The sequence below is a fragment of the Piliocolobus tephrosceles genome, chromosome 11 (genome assembly GCF_002776525.5).
Source record: "Piliocolobus tephrosceles isolate RC106 chromosome 11, ASM277652v3, whole genome shotgun sequence".
NCBI classification, from domain to species: Eukaryota; Metazoa; Chordata; class Mammalia; order Primates; family Cercopithecidae; genus Piliocolobus; species Piliocolobus tephrosceles.
In genome coordinates this window covers 50422440-50442018 of record NC_045444.1, presented here as the reverse complement: position 1 = coordinate 50442018, position 19579 = coordinate 50422440, and the positions used below count along the sequence as shown (strand labels likewise).

The 19579-nt window shown below is 37.0% G+C and overlaps 1 protein-coding gene across 2 annotated transcripts in view; it reads left to right on the top strand.

The window, feature by feature from the left end:
• GRB14 (growth factor receptor bound protein 14) overlaps nucleotides 1–19579 on the top strand; it is a 136868-nt gene that overhangs the window by 35605 nt on the left and 81684 nt on the right. The window contains exon 1 of one of the 2 annotated variants that reach the window (XM_023217505.2): nucleotides 18187–18350. The exons of the other annotated variant lie outside the window; for it this stretch is intronic. Coding sequence (XP_023073273.1) covers nucleotides 18288–18350 — 63 coding nt within the window. The 5' untranslated portion in view covers nucleotides 18187–18287. Of the gene's footprint in view, nucleotides 1–18186; nucleotides 18351–19579 lie in introns of those variants that run through there. 2 annotated transcript variants of the gene reach the window in all.

Below are 19579 nucleotides of genomic sequence, written 5' to 3'. Positions count from 1 at the left end.
AAAACGTTGTGCATTTAAATGAAGTTGTTTGTACCATTATCTTGTTTTGCTCTTGAACATTATTTGAAAATAAACCAACTTGTTACTTGGGATTGATGGTAGTAAGTGTGCTGAGTGTTGAGATTTATTTCAAAATGCGTGGCCAGGTGCGATGGTTCACGCCTGTAATCCCCGCACTTTGGGAGTCCAAGGTGGGCAGATCACCTGAGGTCAGGAGTTCGAGACCAGCCTGGCCAACATGGCAAAACCCCATCTCTACTAAAAATACACACACACACAAACACAGAAGTCAGGCATGGTGGTATGCGCCTGTAATACTGGCTACTCAAGGGGCTGAGGCAGGAGAATCACTTGAACCCAAAAGGAGGAGGTTGTAGTGAGCCAAGACCACACCACTGCACTCTAGCCTGGGTAACAGAGTGAGACTCCATCTCAAAAAAACCACAAAAAAAAAAACAAAAAACATAAAAAACAACCCCAAATGCATTCTCTCTTACAGTTCTTTTCCACAAATGAAATAAAAAATACTGAACAATTCAATCTTTAAATTGGAGAATTCCTTGTAAGGAAATGTGTAACTTTTATAAAGGTACTAGTAGTTTCTTGATAAATATAAGAAAGAGTAGAACGAGACATTGTATGGCGGTTTGTTATGTGTGATTTATACTATTTGGGGAAGATCAGCCATAATTTTGTATCTTCAGTCAGTAGAATGACATTTATGGCAAGTCAACATATTCCTTTGTATTTTTGCAATGGTGATAATATTTAGGAGAACAGTGCTTAAGCCTCCTGAAAAGTTTTTTTGTTATTGTTGTCATTTTTTTTTCTTTTCTTTTTTTTTTTTTTACATTGTAGGAACTTATTCTTAGCCACCCATCTCCTAAATATTTAAATATTTTAGTTTTGTTCAGGAAATGAATATGTTTTCAAGTGTATATTAATGGTTTTTTTCTTCTTATAAATGGAAAAGAACTTAAAGATAATTTCATTTAAAAACCTCATTTTACAGATAAGGAGATAAAACTGAATTTTACTGGGCTGAATACAAATTTTCATTTAAAATAAATATAGGATAGAAATTGAAATTGGGTTAAACTGTAGCCAATAAATTGAATTAAATGCAATGCTGGCCAGGTGCGGTGGCTCCTGCCTTTAATCCTAGCACTTTGGGAGGCCGAGGCAGGTGGATTACCTGAACTTAGGAGTTCAAGACCAGCCTAGGTAACATGGTGAAACCCTGTCTCTACTAAAATACAAATAATAAGAATAATAATAATAATGATAATAATAATAACCGGGCTGGTGGTGGGTGCCTGTAGTCCCAGCTACTTGGAAGACTGAGGCAGGAGAATTGCTTGAACCTGAGGGGTAGAAGTTGTAGTGAGCTGAGATCGAGCCACTGTGCTCCAGCCTGGGTGACAGAGCAAGACTCTGTCTCCCCCCCAAAAAAAAAAAAAAAAAAAGTAATGCATTCTAAATTTTGCGTAGTAATATAGAATTTTATTATAATGCCTAACTAAGTGCATATGAGGTCACCTAATTGTGTCAAGAAGACGAAATAAGTATTTTCAGCACCAGCAAAGGAGACTACCTCAAGTAAGAAAAGTCCAATTTCACGAACTTTTCCACAATGTTTACAGTCAGAAAATCTATGAAGAAATGATTTCTATTTTAATGTAAGAATGAGTATGATGTTTTATAATTTCAAATGTTTTATCTTATATTCTTTTACTATTAGTCCCACCAGTTTTATGTTCCTCATTTTTTCTTTCTTGACTTTTTTTGACTAATCAAGTATTTAAAAATTATTTTATGATTTTACTCTATTACCTTGTGGTTATACTCTATTTTACTGTTTTTTTTGGTGGCTACTCTAGATATTGTAATGTGTATCCTTGATTCCTTTAAATGATATTGTTAGCATTACTTAAATCTGTTCATTTACTTTCCACCATTAATGTTAATATTGTTATGTATTTTAATTCTACATGGATCTTCTACTTCACAAGACATTAATATGTCCACTCAATATTCTCTTTAAATTTGCAGTATGTTTACATTTTTCACTGCTCTACCTCCCCGCTAATAAGTTTTCACAACTGTTGATTCTCTCTACCTTTTACTCTCCTTTCTTTTTTTCTTTCTCTGAGGTCAGTTTTCTTCTACCTGAATATTTCTCTTTAATGTTTATTTTAATGTTATTCTGCTAGTGACAAATTATCTCCAGTTTTCTTTGTCTGGAAATGGTTTTAATGTTAAGAGGGCCATAGGGAGAACAGTGATATTTAGTGATAAACAGGGTTAAGTTAGAATGAAGGGAAAGTTGAGAGAAGAGGTTGAATTTTGTGGGATTTTGTTCCTGATTAACTGTGAGATTCAGAAACATAGTAAAAGAGTTTTAGTAGCTGGGGAGGTGTGGATGGTGAAGTAAAATAAGTTAATGGACTTCTCTTCAGTAGAGAGTCTGGGGCCTGAGAATGGATGACCTGGCCGTTCTCAACCTGTGGTGATTGACATAAATGGGGAAGGAGGAGGCCATAAAGAAACATTTGTGTTGAGGGAGTCAAGACAATCATAGGGAAACTCTTAAGAGGAAAGTGTTTCTACCACCATACTAACTTCTGTGTTCTCCTGTTAGCTATTTCCATGGCAGTGTGGAGGCCAGGGGAGGTATTAGGTTATGGAGATCTGAGGGTTCCACTTCATTCCTAGAGAGTGAGTTATAAGAGCTGAAAATGGGCTGGGCGTGGTGGCTCATGCCTGTAATCCCAGCACTTTGGGAGGCTGAGGTGGGTGGATCACGCAGTCAGGAGTTCAGGACCAGCCTGGTCAAGATGGTGAAACTCCGTCTCTACTAAAAATATGAAAATTAGCTGGGTGTGGTGGCAGGTGCCTGTAATCCCAGCTACTTGGGAGGCTGAGGCAGAGAATTGCTTGAACCTGGGAGGCGGAGGCTGGAGTGAGCCAAGATTGCATCACTGCAATCCAGCCTGGGCAACAGAGCAAGACTCCTTCTCAAAAAAAAAAAAAAATAATAAAAAAATAAAGCTGAAAATAAATGGATCAATTTGGGAGATGTTTAGCAAGTAAAATTAGCAGAACTTTGTGGTAGAGTGGATAGGATATGGGATGTGAATAGAGGGAAATGTCAAAAATGACTCCCTGGTTTACGTAACTTGATGTGTGTGGTAGCCATTCACTGAACTAGAAATGCTGGATGGAGGAGGACTAGGTTTGGGTGGCAAATAGTGACACCATCAGTTTGGCTTAGACTTTTTGAGTTTGAATTGCATGTGAGTCATCCAAATGGGGATATCAAACAGCCAATTAAACATATGAATGTATTGTTGTGCAGGGATATCTGGGCAGAAGATAAAAATTTGGGAACATCTTTCTATAAATTGTTAATTAAAGTCTTGGGTCTGAATAAGCTGGGCAAAAGAGAGTCAACAGAGAGAGGCCAGTCAAGAATGCCAGTATGACTCTGAAGGACAAATAGAATGAAGAATAAAAGATGCTCATTTTACTTAGCTTTGAGGAGATCATTGGTGAAAGGGTTGGATTAAGATTACCTTCACAGTAGAGGCCTTAGATTGAGAAGTTTACTGGTAAAAGAGAGATAATTTAGCTGGAGGGAAGTTTCAGTATCTTTTGTCTTTAAATCAAGGGGCTTGAATATGTGTAAAACCCAGTGAGAGAAATCTAGTTGAGAAAAGTTGACTATCCAGGAAAGAGAAGAGATCATAATATAGAACTTCTAAGAGGCTGGGAAGGAAATAGGGATATATTATTTCCCTCTTGCTGCTGTAACAAAATACAACAAATTTGGTGATTTAAAACAACACATATTTATCTTAGAGTTTTGGAGGACAGAAATTTGAAGCCAGTTCACTGGGCTGAAATCCAGGTCGCAGTGGGGCTTCATTTGTTTTGGTGGGTTTGGGTGGCAGGGCAGGTGTGGAGATCCGTTTTCTTTTCTTTTCCAGCAACTAGAAACTGCCTGCCTTTGTTGGCTCTTGGTCCTGAATCACTTTGACTCCTGGTTTGATTTTTGCCTTTCTTTTTCTCTCTCTGTATTCACTGAAACATTGCCTTCTCTCACTCTGACCCTCCTCTTTCTCTCTCTTTTAAGGACCCTTGCGACTAGGTTGGAACCCCCTGTATAATTCAGGGTGATCTTCTCTGATCAGGACCATTAACATAATCACACGTGCAAAATCCCTTTTACAATGTAAGATTACATGTTCACAGCTTCCACGAATTAGGACATTGACATGGGGTGATGGTGGGGGAATTATTCAGCCTCCTACAAAAACCAAGCACAGTTAGAGGGGCAGCCCCTAAAAGAAAGAAGGGAAATTTTCCTAATTTAATTGAAGAGAAGGAACGTAGAAAACATAAGTATGGGTGGTTTGTATATGGGTTAGTGGAAATAGACTGTATTTCCTGTTTCACTAAAGTAGAGATTGTTTCACTTGTTTGAAGGAAGAGGCACTGGTAGTAGATCCATAGAAGAAAGTATCATCCTAACAACTAGCACATGTTTTCACTTCACTAATAGAACAGCCTGCTGTGTGCCAGGAGCCCAGTGGGTAGAGAGAAATAAAGATATCCAACACAGGATGATTATTACCTTTCTGTCACTGGGAGTTTTCAAAGCACGTTAAATATACATTTCATTGGAAAAGTTTAGTAAGTATTCCGGGGTGCTCAGTTACAAAAGATGATTTCATTGACAGTTCTAATATTTTCTGATTGTGTAAGTAATGCATACTTTCTAAATAGAATATACTTTTTTTTTTTTTTTTCCTGAGATGGAGTCTTGCTCTGTCGCTCAGGCTAGAGTGCAGTGTCACAATCTTGGCTTACTGCAACCTCCACTTCCCGGATTCAAGCGAGTCTCCTGCCTCAGCCTCCCTAGTAATTGGGATTACAGGCGCGCACCACCACACCTGGCTGATTTTGTATTTTTAGTAGAGATGGGGGTTTCACCATGTTGGCCAGGCTGGTCTCGAACTCCTGACCTCAAGTGATCCACCCGCCTCGGCCTCCCAAAGTGCTGGGATTACAGACGTGAGCCACTGCGCCCAGACTAGAATACACTTTAAAGAAATGTAACATAATGCTGGGCATGGTGGCTCATGCCTGTGATCCCAGCACTTCAGGAAGCTAAGGTGGGCAGATCACCTGAGGTCAGGAGTTCGAGACCAGCCTGGCTAACATGGTGAAACCCTGTCTCTACTAAAATTGCAAAAATTAGCCCGGTGTGGTTGGGCACTTGTGATCCCAGCTAGTTGGGAGGCTGAGGCAGGAGAATCACTTGAATATGGGAGGCAGAGGTTGCAGTGAGCCAAGATCACGCCACTGCATTCCAACCTGGGCAACAGAACAAGACTGTGTCAAAAAAAAAAAAAAAAAAAAAAGTGTCATAGAATGCTACTAGAAATAATTGATCAGAAGTAAAGAATATAGTAAGAATTCTTAAGAAGTTTTTCTAGATATTTGTGTAGTCAGAGCTCATGGCACTCTATTAAGTACTTGCTCTTTAACTTGAGTAATCTGATAGCTTTTTAAAATTTAATTTTTCCACTGATAGTAAATGAATTATAAAAATTGTAAGAAGGAAAATAGATACATTAAAAATAACCACTTTATGACCTCCTGTGTTCTCTTATTTTCCTTCTTAGAGATCAAGATTGTTAAAAATTTGGCATAGATTCATGGAGGTCTTTTTCTATGGGCTTACCTATGCTCATGTGTATAGCTGGTCCTCCAGTAAGGTCATTTTCTTCAACATCATTTTTGTTCTAACATGGTTGAGGAAAAAATCATCTATTCCAGGATCAGTCCACTGTCTGTGTGAAGTGTGCACTTTCTCTGTATGTCTGTGTGGGTTCTCTCCAGAGACTCGTTTCCTCCCACTTCCCAGAAATGTGCAGGTCAGGTTCATTGTCATGTCTAAATGGTCTCAGTGTGAGTAAGTGTGTGTGTGTGTGTGTGTGCAAGTGTGCCCTGCAATAAAATGAGGTGCTGGCCAGGGTGGGTTCCCACCTTGAGCCCTGAGCTGCCAGGATCGGCTCTGGCCACCTGTGATCCTGAACTGGAATAGGTAGATAAATCATTAAATTGTTATCTCACTTGTTTTTACTCATCTTTCTTAAATGTATATATAGCTCACATTTATTTCAGTGTTTAATATCAGAAGTGTTTTGGGTCTTTATTTAGAAGTTTGGTGATTTTTTTTGACCAGAAATGTGCCATAGGAACTTAACTTATATATTTTATCATTTAACCTATGGTAAAACTGGTTTCTTTATATTTCATTTGGCTTAAAGTCACAGTTTCTAAGAACTGATTGACAATGTTAAGTAAGGATTTACTATATATATAGAAGTATAGGATATTTTATTGTTTTTACACAAATGGGGTCATACTAAGTAATATTGTATAATTTGGGTTTTTTTAATTGGATACTGTGTTTTAACAATTTTCTTTGTTAGTCCATACTTTCGTTCTTTTAATTCCTACCTAATATTCCATAGTCTGAATGTATTACATTTTATTCATATGTGACCATTTCCAGTATATATGATGTTTCCACATTTTCTCTTGTAAACAGTGATGCAGTGAACTCTTCCAGATACTTTTCTAATCACTTACGCTCCTTACTTAATAGAGAAGCAGAAAAGGAGTGCCTATGTCAAGGGCATGGCTTCTCAAGATTTTTACAGGTGCTGCCAAATTTCCTTCCATAACATCTGTTCCCATGTATGTGCTTTTTTCAGTATTAGAGAATGCCACTCTCTCATTTGGCACTTGTACCAGCCTTTGGCTTTATTAGTCATTTACATTTTTGTCCAACTCATGAGGATGCCTTATATTAATGTATGTTTCTCTTATTACTGATGAGATTATCTTTTTAAGTGTTTATGTTCAGTGGTATGTTTTGTGTGTGTGTGTGTGTGTGTGTGTGTAATTGTCTTTTCATAGCTGTTTTTTGTTCATTTTTCTTTTGGGTTTCTTAAAACTTTTCATTTTTAAAGAATGCTTTATGTATTTTATGTATTTGGATTATTAGTTCATTCTTAAATATATTGCATATATACTTACTCAATATGTGTTTTGTATTTGAATTTTATTTGTGGAGTCTTCTATAGCATTAAAATATTTATGAGTCAAAATTGTTTTTGTAATTCCTTTTAGGTCTTACCTTGGAACTTTTCATATTACAAGGTTATTAAAGCATTCTTTTTTTTTTTGACAGTCTTGCTCTGTTGCCCAGGCTGGAGTGCAGTGGCATGATCTTGGCTCACTACAACCTCCGCCTCCCAGGTTCAACCAATTCTCCTGCCTCAGCCTCCTGGGTAGCTGGAATCACAGGCACACACCACTAAGCTCAGCTCATTTTGTATTTTTTGTAGAGATGGGGTTTCACCATGTTGGTCAGTCTAGTCTCGAACTCCTGACCTCGTGATCCACCCACCTCGGCCTCCAAAAGTGCTGGGATTATAGGCGTGAGCCACCATGCCCGGCCATTAAAGCATTCTTGAGTTATTTCTTCTAACCTATTTATAAACTAATTAATGTTTTAGAATTTCTTTTTAGTTGTCTAATGTTACAGTCTATTTTAAAGTATGGTGTTAGGTAAAAAAAAATGTATATTTTATTTACTCAGATGGGTATAGTTAGTCTTTTTAGAAAGTCTTATTCTTTATTGATTTGCAGTGGCATCTGTTGCATACATGTACGCACAAACACACATGAGTCTGTCAACACCTTTTTAAAAATTGGCTAACTACAGTTTCATTATATATTAGTGTATTAGTCCATTCTCACACTGCTATAAAGAACTACCAGAGACTGGGTAATTTTTAAAGAAAAGAGGTTTAATTGACTCACAGTTCCACTGGCTGTACAGAAGGCATGGCTGAGGAGGCTTCAGGAAACTTTCAAACATGGCAGAAGAGTGAAGGGGAGGCAAGCACGTCTTCACATGATGGCAGGAGAGAGAGAACTGAAGGGGAAGTGCTTACACACTTTCAAACAACCAGATCTCATGAGAACTCACTATCACAAGAACAGCAAGGGGGAAATCCGACCACTTCATATCAGGTCCCTCCCCAACCATTGGGTATTACAATTCAACATGAGAGCTGGGTGGGGACATAGAGCCAAACCATATCAATTAGGTACACCAGGTATATGAAGACCCCCTTCATTGATCTTGTTTGTCTGCCTTTCTTGGCTACAATTGTACATTTTCTTAACTTTGAAATAGTTTTACTAGCACTGAAATGATCTGTTCCTTAAAGGTGATATAGAATTTTTTTGTAAATCAAACCATCTAGGATTTGGCCACAGTTTTTGGGAGTATCTCTTTTGTTGTGGGAAGTCAGGGACCCCAAATGGAGGGACCGGCTGGAGCCACAGTAGAGGGACATAAATTGTGAAGATTTCATGGACATTTATCACTTCCCTAATAATACTTTCATAATTTCTTATGCCTGTCTTTGTTTTAATCTCTTAATCCTATTATCTTCATAAGCTGAGAATGAGAATATTATCTTCATAAGCTGAGAATTCAGGACCACTGTGATGATTGCATTAACTGTACAAATTGATTGTAAAACGTGTGTTTGAACAATATGAAATCAGTGCACCTTGAAAAAGAACAGAATAACAGTAATTTTAGGGAACAGGGGAAGACAATCATAAGGTCTGACTGCCTGAGGGGCTGGGCAGAATACAGCCATATTTTTCTTCTTGCAGAGAGCCTATAAACAGACGTACAAGTAAGGAAGATATCACTGAATTCTTTTCCTAGCAAGGAATATTAATAATTAAGACCCTGGGAAAGGAATGCATTCCTGGGGGAAGGTCTATAAACGGCCGCTCTGGGAGTGTCTGTCCTGTGTGGTTGAGATATGGACTGAAATATGCCCTGGTCTCCTGCAGTACTCTTAGGCTTATTAGAGTGGGGAAGAAACCCCACCCTGGTAAATTTGAGGTCAGACCAGTTCTCTGCTCTCGAACCCTGTTTTTTGTTGTTTAAGATGTTTATCAAGGCAATACGTGCACAACTGAACATAGACCCTTATCAGGAGTTTTTGATTTTGCCCTCTGCCTTGTGATCTTTGCTTTGCCCTTTGCCTTGTGATCTTTATTGGCCTCAGAAGCGTGTAATCTTTGTTCTCCTTTTTGCCCTTTGAAGCGTGTGATTTTTGTGACCTATCCCTGTTCTTACACCCCCTCCCCTTTTGAAGTCCTTAATAAAAACCTGCTGGTTTTGTGGCTCAGGTGGGCATCATGGTCCTACCGATATGTGATGTCACCCCCAGAGGCCCAGCTGTAAAATTCCTCTCTTTGTACTCGTTATTTCTCAGCTGGCTGACACTTATGAAAAATAGAAAGAACCTACATTGAAATATTGGGGGCGGATTCCCCTGGAACTCTTTGACAACTGTCTTTTTTTCTATGGCAATTAGTTTCTTTGAATTTTATGGAGTCAATTTGTATAAATTGTATTGTCCAGAGAATAGTCTATTTCATTATGTTTTATTTGCATAAAATTAGAGGAAGAATCTTATGATTCTTATCATTTCTCTGGTATTATTTCTTATTTTGTATATTGATAGTTTCTCCCTTTTTCCCCCCAGACTTGTTTCACTCTTTATCTGTTTTATTGTTTTCCCCAAGGACAAGATTCAGGACTTACTAGTTTTATTATTTTACCTTTTTTTCAAGTTTTAATTTCTACTTTTATATTTATTAGTTTATACCTTCTGATTTCCTCCGGTTTAATTTAATAATGTTTTGAAATTTTGGGATGTTAATAAATTTATTTTTGTTTACTATACATGTATTTAAGCTTATGAATTAGAGTCTGAGAATTGTTTTAGCAGTATGAGATATTATATATGGTGTTTATTATGTTTATTATTATTATGTAGACATTTTACACTTTCAATTTTCATTGTTTTCCTTGCCAGAACAGTTATTTGAAGAGTCTTAAAATTTTCAGATGCTAGGAGCTTCTTAACCCCAGATTTATTAGTGATTTTTCCTTTTACTGTGTTGTGATTAGAAACTATTATCTGTATTCCAGAATTTACTGGGGTTTTATCTTTGATGTCAAACGTGTTCAGGTTTTTTTTTTTTTAAATCAATTTCTTTCTTTTTTTTTTTTTTTGAGACGGATTCTCGCTCTGTCGCCCAGACTGGAGAGCAGTGGCGCCACCTCAGCTCACTGCAAGCTCCGCCTCCTGGGTTCATGCCATTCTCCTGCCTCAGCCTCCTGAGTAGCTGGGACTACAGATGCCCGCCACCGCGCCTGGCTAATTTTTTCTATTTTTAGTAGAGACGGGGTTTCACCGTGGTCTCAATCTCCTGACCTTGTGATCCGCCCGCCTCAGCCTCCCAAAGTGCTGGGATTACATGCATGAGCCACCGCGCCCGGCCTTAAACCAATGTCTTAAAGAGGAGGGATATTCTCTGATTTCACCTTAAATATATGGCAATGAACTCTATGTTATTATGTTACCCTATTTATATATTTTATATTTATATCTACTTTTTAATTCTCTTGTTATTCAGGCTTTGAGAAGGTTGGATAATAGTCAATTAATAGTGTGTTTCCATCTGATTATCTTTATACCTATTTTAGAGTTTGCTTTACAAATGTGTACTATATGACACCTAAATATTCATAATCATTTTATTTTTATTGTGAATTGCACCATTCAGCATTATAGTGTTTTCTTCCTTGCTCCTTCCTTCCTTTTTATTTTTATTTGTCCTGTGTGCTTTTGCCTGTTCTTTTGAACAGGCAACTTGATGAAACACTTGGTTATAGGGGGTTCTCTTTCCCATAGAATAGAGCAGAATCTGTTTTATGATTCAACTGAAAGTTTTTGTTTCAATAGGTGAGTTTAGCTCTGCAACATCTCTGAGATAACATAAAAGTGTGGCATTAGTACTGTTATTTTATGTTTTCCAATTTATAGATTTTTGAAAAAAATTCACAAGATGTTCTGCTTTCTTAGCTTTGTGTTTGCTTTTTATTAGAAAAGATTATATTTCTGTTATAAGTGTAAGTGTAGGAAATTCTTGATCCTCTTATTTCCTTAAAAATGATCTATTATTCCTTTCTGCAGAGTAATAATAAAACTAATATGTTTCCTCTTCATTCTCCCTTTTCTACCAGCTGATTTTAGTATTATAAAATAAATTACTTAAAATTATCCTAAGATTTATCAGTTTAAAATATCTTTTGATCTTAGTTAGCAAAGCAGTCAGCTTATATAGTGTATGCTACATACCTTGTCCTTGTTACTTCAGCTTTCATCTTTTTGAAAAGTTTTTTTATTCGTATTTTCATATTGAAATTTCATAACAATTCTTATATTGTTATGGCTCATATTACTTATGTTTTATTATGGCAACATAATCACATACATGATTGGAATTTAGTACCATGATTGATTTCAGTGTTTATTTCAGTTATTTCACTCTGGTTTTTACAATCACTTGGATGACTAAAATTTATCTTCTAGTAAATTCCTCAAGGAGATCCCATGAAAACAAGATTTTGTATATTTGTAATATGTTCAAAATTTTGAACATTGTCCGTTGCCTTTATAATTAATGAGTTTGGCTGAATTTAAAAATCTCATTTGTATTTTCTTTTTTCAAGAATTTCACGCACATTACTGCTTCCAGTGGAGTACCTAAAGGACAGTGGTGTCCACTGAATCTGACTGTTGAATGTTGCTGTGGAGAAATTTGACAACAGACTGATTCCCCCCTTAAAATAAGCTACTAGAAAACTTTTGCCTTGCTGTTCAAAAGGTTTCTGTAATTTTACTAGGAAGTGTCTTAGTGTTGACTGTTTCTCTGGGGAACTATGTGACTTTCACTAAGTTTTTTTTTTTTTTTTTTTCTTCATTTTGAGACGGGGTGTCACTCTGTTGCCCAGGCTGGAGTTCAGTGGAGTGCAGCCTCAAATTCCTGTGCTCAAGCAATCCTCCTGCCTCAGCCTCTTGAGTAGATGGAACTACAGGTGCTCACCGCCACACCTGGACATATTTTTAAAATTTTTTGTAGAGATAGGGTCTTGCTCTGTTGTCCAGGCTGATCTCAAATTCCTTGACCTCAAGCCATCCTCCTGTCTCAGCCTCCCAAATGGCTGGGATTACAGGCATGAGCCACCACACCTAATGATCAATAAGTTTTGACTAAAAAAAATTCTTATATTTTATTTTATTTATTCTTTTCTGCTGTTTTGGTTTTATTCTGTGAATATTTCAGTTTCTGTCTAATGTTTCTTAAATTTAAGGTAATTGTTCTGGTGGGGCGTGGTGACTCAAATCTGTAATCCCAGCAGTTTGGGAGGCCGAGGTGGGCATATCAGCAGGTCAAAAGATCGAGACCATGCTGACCAACATGGTGAACCCCATCTCTACTAAAAATACAAAAATTAGCTGGGCGTGGTGGCGTGCACCTGTAGTCCCAGCTACTTGGGAGGCTGAGGCAGGAGAATCGCTTGAGCCCAGGAGGCACAGGTTGCAGTGAGCCGAGATCACACCACTGCACTCCAGACTGGGTGACTGTGTGAGACTCTGTCTTTAAAAAAAAAAAAAAAAAATAATAATAATAATAATAATAATAATTTTTCCTCTCACTTTGGTTACTTCACTGTTAGAGTGGAGGGGAAAAATTGGCTAGTGGTGGATCAGATCAACTCATCAAATGTGAAGACTGACTCTGTGTCATTTACTTAAGGAAGTAAAAATTCATAGTAGGGTATGATGAGCTGGTAAAACCAGAGTTTCTGAATTTACCTCTGAAGATCTAGGCTACATATTTATTGCTGCAACAATCTATGTTAAAAATTTTCTGAGACTGGTGTTCTTAGAACAACATTTAGATTTAGTGTTCACACTAGTGGTCACTAATAGAACTGTGTCAGATAGTGAAAGAATATCTAAATTTTCCTGTAGAGAAGACTTTGTGCTTTTGTTTGGAAAAAAATCATAAGGCTAACAATTGTTAAGATGAGAAAGGCTTGTCCACTATGTAACCAGAGTGACTAGTCTTTCCACATTGATTGTATGTGAACATAATGCCTACTGTGCACAAAGAACACTCTGCTAGGTATTCTGGGAGAAGCAGAGGAAATAAGAGACTCGGCCCTAACCTTAAGGATTATATTTGTATTAAGTAGAAAATGTTGGCCTGTTGAAGGATTTATAAATTATCAAAACAATGCATTAGTAAGTATCAGGCAAGACAGGAGAAATGGAAAAGTTTAAGCCCTTAAAAAAAATTACAAAGCAGGGAATGATATGATTTATATGGAGGGATGACTTCTTGGTGGAATAAATTTTGATCTATGTCTTTGAGGGAGATGATGAACCTAGCTAGGCAATGAGTTATCCCAAGGGGACACAGCACAGTTGTGTGAGATACAGGGAAAGATGAAAGGACAGTGCAAGTTGTATTTTGTGTGAGGCAGGAGATTGGTTGGATTAAAAAAGTATTTGTGAGGCTTGATATTCAAGAGGCATCTACCTTATTGCTTTTTTTTCTCTCTCTGTATAAAGCCACTGGGGGTAGATAGACACTGAGATGGTCAGAGAGAAGTTAGGCATGCCACTGCCCTCAAGGAAACTCCATTCTAAATAATATAGAATGCATCCACATAGGAGACAGTAGCTGAAGCTTGAATAAACTGGTGTATGATAAAGAGTAAAGTGGTAGTATTGAAAGGACAGGTAGGATTTCAATCTGTAAAATGAGATGAAATAATACCCACTTTGCAGGGCTGTTAGAATAAAATGAAATAACATATGCAAAGTGCTTAACACTTAATGGGCAATTGATATGTGTTTGTCATCTTTCCTTCCTTCCCCATCTCTCAATTCTGAGGTAACTTGTACTATAAAAAGGAGAGATCCTTGAAAGATGCACAGAAGTCAAATTTTCAGAAGAGGTGTGACTGGCCTTGGGCCTTCATTGTGGGGCTTAACGAACTGATGAATATTATGAATAAAGAGGTGGAAATAACAGAACATGCTTTTGGGAGCTTTGTTGAAGCTGAGTGGGAGAAGAGATTTGAAGGCTGGACTTGAAACCTAGAGGTTGGATGATACTTTTGTATTAGGTTGGTGCAAATGTAATTGCGGTTGTTGCCATTACTTTCAATAATAAAAACCGCAATTACTTTTGCACCGATCTAATAGCTGCTGCTTCTGCCCAGATTCCACCTTGTATACTATAATAACTGGTGGTTTATGTGTCACCCTGCATCAGCTCTTTTGGTAAACAGGAATCATGAGTTGACTAACTTTGAATTCTCCATAATAAACAGCACGGCACTTTACACATAGTAAGGTCTTCAATACATATTTGTAAAGCAGGTTAATAAAACAAACAAATGCTTGGGAACATCAGAAACAAGGACTGTATGAATGTGACATTTTATGCTAATGTTGTATCAAGCTATTTAATAATATTTAATAATAAAATGTGGAAACACATGTTGTGGAGTGGAATTCTCCCTGGCTTAGTGGCTATGGACTTTGTGAACTTGAACAAGTTCTTTTGCAGTATGTGCTTAAACCCGAGACCATTTCTTAGCTGTCTGCTCTTCTGGCCTTAATTTCCTCATCTATTCAATAGCTAGTACCTTATAGAGTTGTGAGCATTAAGTGAAAACTAGCTCAGTGCCTGGCACATACTGAGTGCTCACATGAATATTATCAATAACCACAATAATAGTTATTTTTATTTTTCCTAATTGAAATATTGATATGAAAATACCTTAAGTGACATTTACTCTTGTTCTATCCAATTATCAAACAAAATTCTGAATAATATGTAGTGCTATTCTGTAATATTATATTGTTGACTCTGTTGTGTTGAAAACATCTTGTAATGTTAAAGTTTCGTTTTTGGAGATAAAAGACCAGTTCTCTGCAGTGGGAGTTTAAGGAGTGTTTTGTTAGTATCTGCCTTGGGCTCTTCCAGGCCTTCTACAAACTTGATTTCCTTTGATCCTCACAGCAGTTCTGAAAGTGTTGGTCATAGATTTTATCCTCATTTTGCAGCTGAAGAGAATTAAGGCTCAGGTGACAAGGTTAGTGAGTGGCAAAGTCATTTATAATAATTAATGAGAAAAAAGAATAGGCTGAAGTTAAATTTGGAATCAGTGTCTGAAATAACTAGGAAGTGAGAGAAAGCACAGTCAATGTGAGCACCTGCAAAGGATTACAGAAACACGAGATTCCACCTGTCTTAAGTATGCAGTGTGCTATCTTGTTCAGTCTGCTGAGTATGGAAAGTATCGGTAAGCCTCATTTTTCAAAGACAGTTGCCTTTTTGATAACAGTCACAAAATGCCAAATTTTGCTCTTCACCATTTTCTCTGACAATTTAGAAACTTAGTTTTCCAGTGTTCTGAAGGGATGACCTATCACACACACGTAAGCAGCTAGTCATCTAGTGTTTTTGTTGTTGTTGTTGTTTTTGAGACAGAGTCTCGCTCTGTCACCCAGGCTGGAGTGCGGTGGTGCGATCTCGGCTCACTGCAAGCTCCGCCTCCCAGGTTCACGCCATTCTCCTGCCTCAGCTTCCCGAGTAGTTGGGACTGCAGGCGCTCGCCACCACGCCTGGCTAGTTTTTTTTTTTTTTTTTTTTTTTAGTAGAGACGGGGTTTCACTGTGTTAGCCAGGAGGGTCTCCATCTCCTGACCTCGTGATCCACCCGTCTCGGCCTCCCAAAGTGCTGGGATTACAGGCGTGAGCCACTGCGCCCGGCCTATTAAGTGTTTTTAAGCCCTTATAGGGCATGTATATATTGCACTGTAATCTGTACAGGACCTGGATACTGTTTTGACTTGAAGCATTCATTTTATAAATAGTGTTTAACAGGCTCTATGGTGTGATACAAAACAGCATTTCTAACTTCCCCATCATCTAGACTTCAAACCTCAGAGTAAACTTTGAGACCTTGACCCTGTGTTCACATCAGTTTTCAAGTTCTGCATATTCTTCGCCTCTATTCACTTCTCAAAGCAAATGCCGTTTCCTCCTTGAAGCCTGCTCTGATCTCACCCCTACTGTGCAGTTGCTTCTACCTCGGTGCACTCTTGATGCTTAGCATTTAATCACTATTAGTCTTAGCTTACTACTGAATGGGATACTTTAACTTAAAAATTAATATCCCTATTCCACTATGAGACAGTGACCTTAACTGTCTTAACGATAGTGTGTTCCTACTGCCTGATACAGGGCTTGGCAAATAGTACTTTGCTTGATAATTTAGTGAAATTAATTGCTTTCATTATGATGGAACCCCCGTAAAATTTATGAGACCAGAGATAACACTTTTTTTTTTTTTTTTTTTGAGACGGAGTCTTGCCCTGTTGCCCAGGCTGGAGTGCAGTGGTGCGATCTCGGCTCACTGCAAGCTCCGACTCCCGAGTTCAAGCAATTCTCCTGCCTCAGCCTCCTGAGTAGCTGGGGCTACAGGCACGTGCCACCACGCTCGGCTAATTTTTGTATTTTTAGTAGAGGCGGGGTTTCACAATGTTAGCCAGGATGCAGAGATAACACTTTGTAATATTTGAAGGCTAAATTGAGAAAAGAAGATAGATAAGGCCAAATATTATGGATGATTTTCTTGAAATTGTTAGTTACCATGGTCTTTGTTATTGTTGGCTTGCTGAAAAGTAGCTCAAGGTTAGAACAGAATCTTTTGCTTCACAAATGCTAACCCCCCATCGCTGTATTAGTCTATATTTTCTTTCCTGGTAATTTTCTTTTAAAAGATCATGATAAACCTAACTGGATAAGGATCAAATTAGTTAATTCTTCCAAACTAGATCTGTGACTTTTTAGTTAAGCACATTACTGCCACTCTCAACTACCATTCTGAGGGAGTTTTGGTTTTGAAATTCAAAGCAGGGAACCTTGGAGTTGTAGTGTCTCTTTTTTTCTTTTGAGGAATATGAGCTCACCATGCATGTTAAACCCACTTATGTGTAAAGCAGTAAAGTGAACCCTGCCTAGTAGCAGTCAAGATAATGCAATGGAAAGTTTGTGTCTGTGTTGCTGAGAATCTTGCCTTTTGCATTGTTACTACAACAATCACATTGTAATCTAGAAATTACGAGTTCTCCTGCTGAAGGCAGTGGGTCAGGATTGAAGAGCATTGAGCAGTTCAGTAAAGCTTGTCCAGATGTCAGTCCAGAAGAAATTTTACAACTGTAAAAGCTCAGATTAGTTTTAACATTGCAGTCCTTTTTGTCATTTTTGCGTGTTTCTTTCATTTTTTATTTAGACTTCATTGAAATTTTTCTTGTTAGTTATAGATATTTTCCGTTGTAAACCTTCTCCAGCCTCCCTCCCCTAGAAACATTAGAATAAAATTTTCAGTTTTTATGAGAAGGAATATAAAATGGTCATTAAAATTTTGAGAAAGCTTTGGCAGTGGTTATTTTTTAAATGCTTTTAATGGAATGAAATATGCTACATCACACACATTTGTGCTTTTTTAAAACATAAGTTCGGGATTGATATGTTGTAGTTTAATTCCCTCTTTGTATTTAACACTATTATTTAAGTTTATTGTTAAAATAATATTTAACAGTGTGTGATATCAAGGATAGCTGGAAGGTTTATAATACAAAAATTTTAGTGTTTAGGAAATGAAAGATATTAACATATATTAAAACTATTTTATTATAATATAGAAATTAACACTTTGTGCCAATTCTAACCTCAGGATTATTTTTTGTGCCTCGGGTATGTTCCAATTGATCTCTTCATCAATTTTATGAATAGCATAAGTAAATTTAGTTCATTAATGTATTTATATACTTTAAATAGACCAATGTAAACAGCTTCTTATCTGCCATATGTTGAAATGCTTTAGTAAAGACATAACTGCCTGGTCAACAAAGATGGCATTGAATTGCACTGTTTTGGAAAAAAAGTTGAGCGAACTAGATGCCTGTTAATCTGGTTCTTTAAATATCGTAAACAAAAGTATCAGAATGTGTTTCCAAGGACAAAGGCGGGGTTTTCCAGGCTTTGATTGGTTGCTGCCTTGTCCTGTCCCACAGCCATCCTTAATTGGCTTTGGGTAGATTGGAATCACATAAGCAGGGTGACATTTATTACTTTCCTAGTTGTTTCATTGCACTGAGCCCTGAGATTCCCGTAAAAGATTTCTTTTATTTTGTCCATGACCTACAAGAGAGGATCATTCTAAGAAGAGCAGGCATGAGTTTGAGTGCAAGAAGAGTCACTCTGCCTGCAATAACGCCAATAATTCTACAGAAAAGGGTATGTGACTTCCTTTTCCTTTTTTTTCTTTAATTTTTCTTGCTGCTTTTTTTCCCCCTGTTACTGTGTGTTTATTAATACATAGGAAGCTTTTCTTACATACCCTTGAAAGAGCCTGTAATTATTAAAGTTGTAGGTAAAATTAAAGGACATATTATTGGAATTGAACTAGGAAAAGTAATACTGCGCTAGAACATCACTATAGTTAAAGACTTTCATCTAAAAGAAGTTTGATCTCGATTTCAGGTCATTGGGATTTAGAGACTGTATTGAAACTTTTTCTTTTTTGTCTTTCTACTGTAACTTCAAGCCTCTTTGTTTTAAGTTCAGTAGGAAATCTGCTATTATGTCTTATATTTGTTCACTAAGGAATAGTTTCTTTGTTTCACCATAATTCATAATATATCAATCTCTTCATTGTTGAATAGACTATACAATTATCTTACTGTTTAAACATGTGTTACCAGTTTATTCTCAAGTTTCTACCCATTTCTATTGAGCTTCTGCATATTTGCTTAAGAAAAACTTTCCATTCAATTCCCCTGTTAAAGGGCTTTCTGTTAATTATTAATGCAGTCAATCCTGTGTATAAAAATATTTTATTTATTAGTTTTTTGTAAAGATTATTTTTCTGTCTCATTTACGGCGTTGCATTTTACAAGGTGGTAGATGCAACCATGTCATGTAGCCATAGTAAACTTCTCTTGTAAATCTCCAAAATACGAACACTGCGTTGGACTTCTTAAAGAATCAAATCTGTCGCATTGAGAAGGAAAGCACTAAAACTCAGTTTTGGCAATATGCTTTCCAAATGGTTTTGGTGACACTAGAAACCGTAGTGTTTATTTTTGAACTCAACTTTTAATAGTTAACTTTTAACTATCAGTGCATTCCATTAAGTCAAAGGTCATGTTGCAATTTATTTGAAACATGGCAAATCTAACAGTTAAAGTGGCTATGTTTTTTAAAAAGGAAGTGTCTCTTTACTATTTTTAATTTTTAGATTTTCAGCTTATTTTCTTATCCAGTCAACCATTTATTTACTGAGAATATTTTATTTGGCATTGGAACAGCTATATGATAATTTTGCCAACATGAGTTCTTTATCTTTCTTGAGGCCTTTTGCTAATTGTAAGCAAATTTAATTAAAAATATTTTGCTTTGGGCTTTAACTTTTATTTCGAATTGGACTTAGCAGTGCATTAATAATGACAATATAGGCTTGTGGA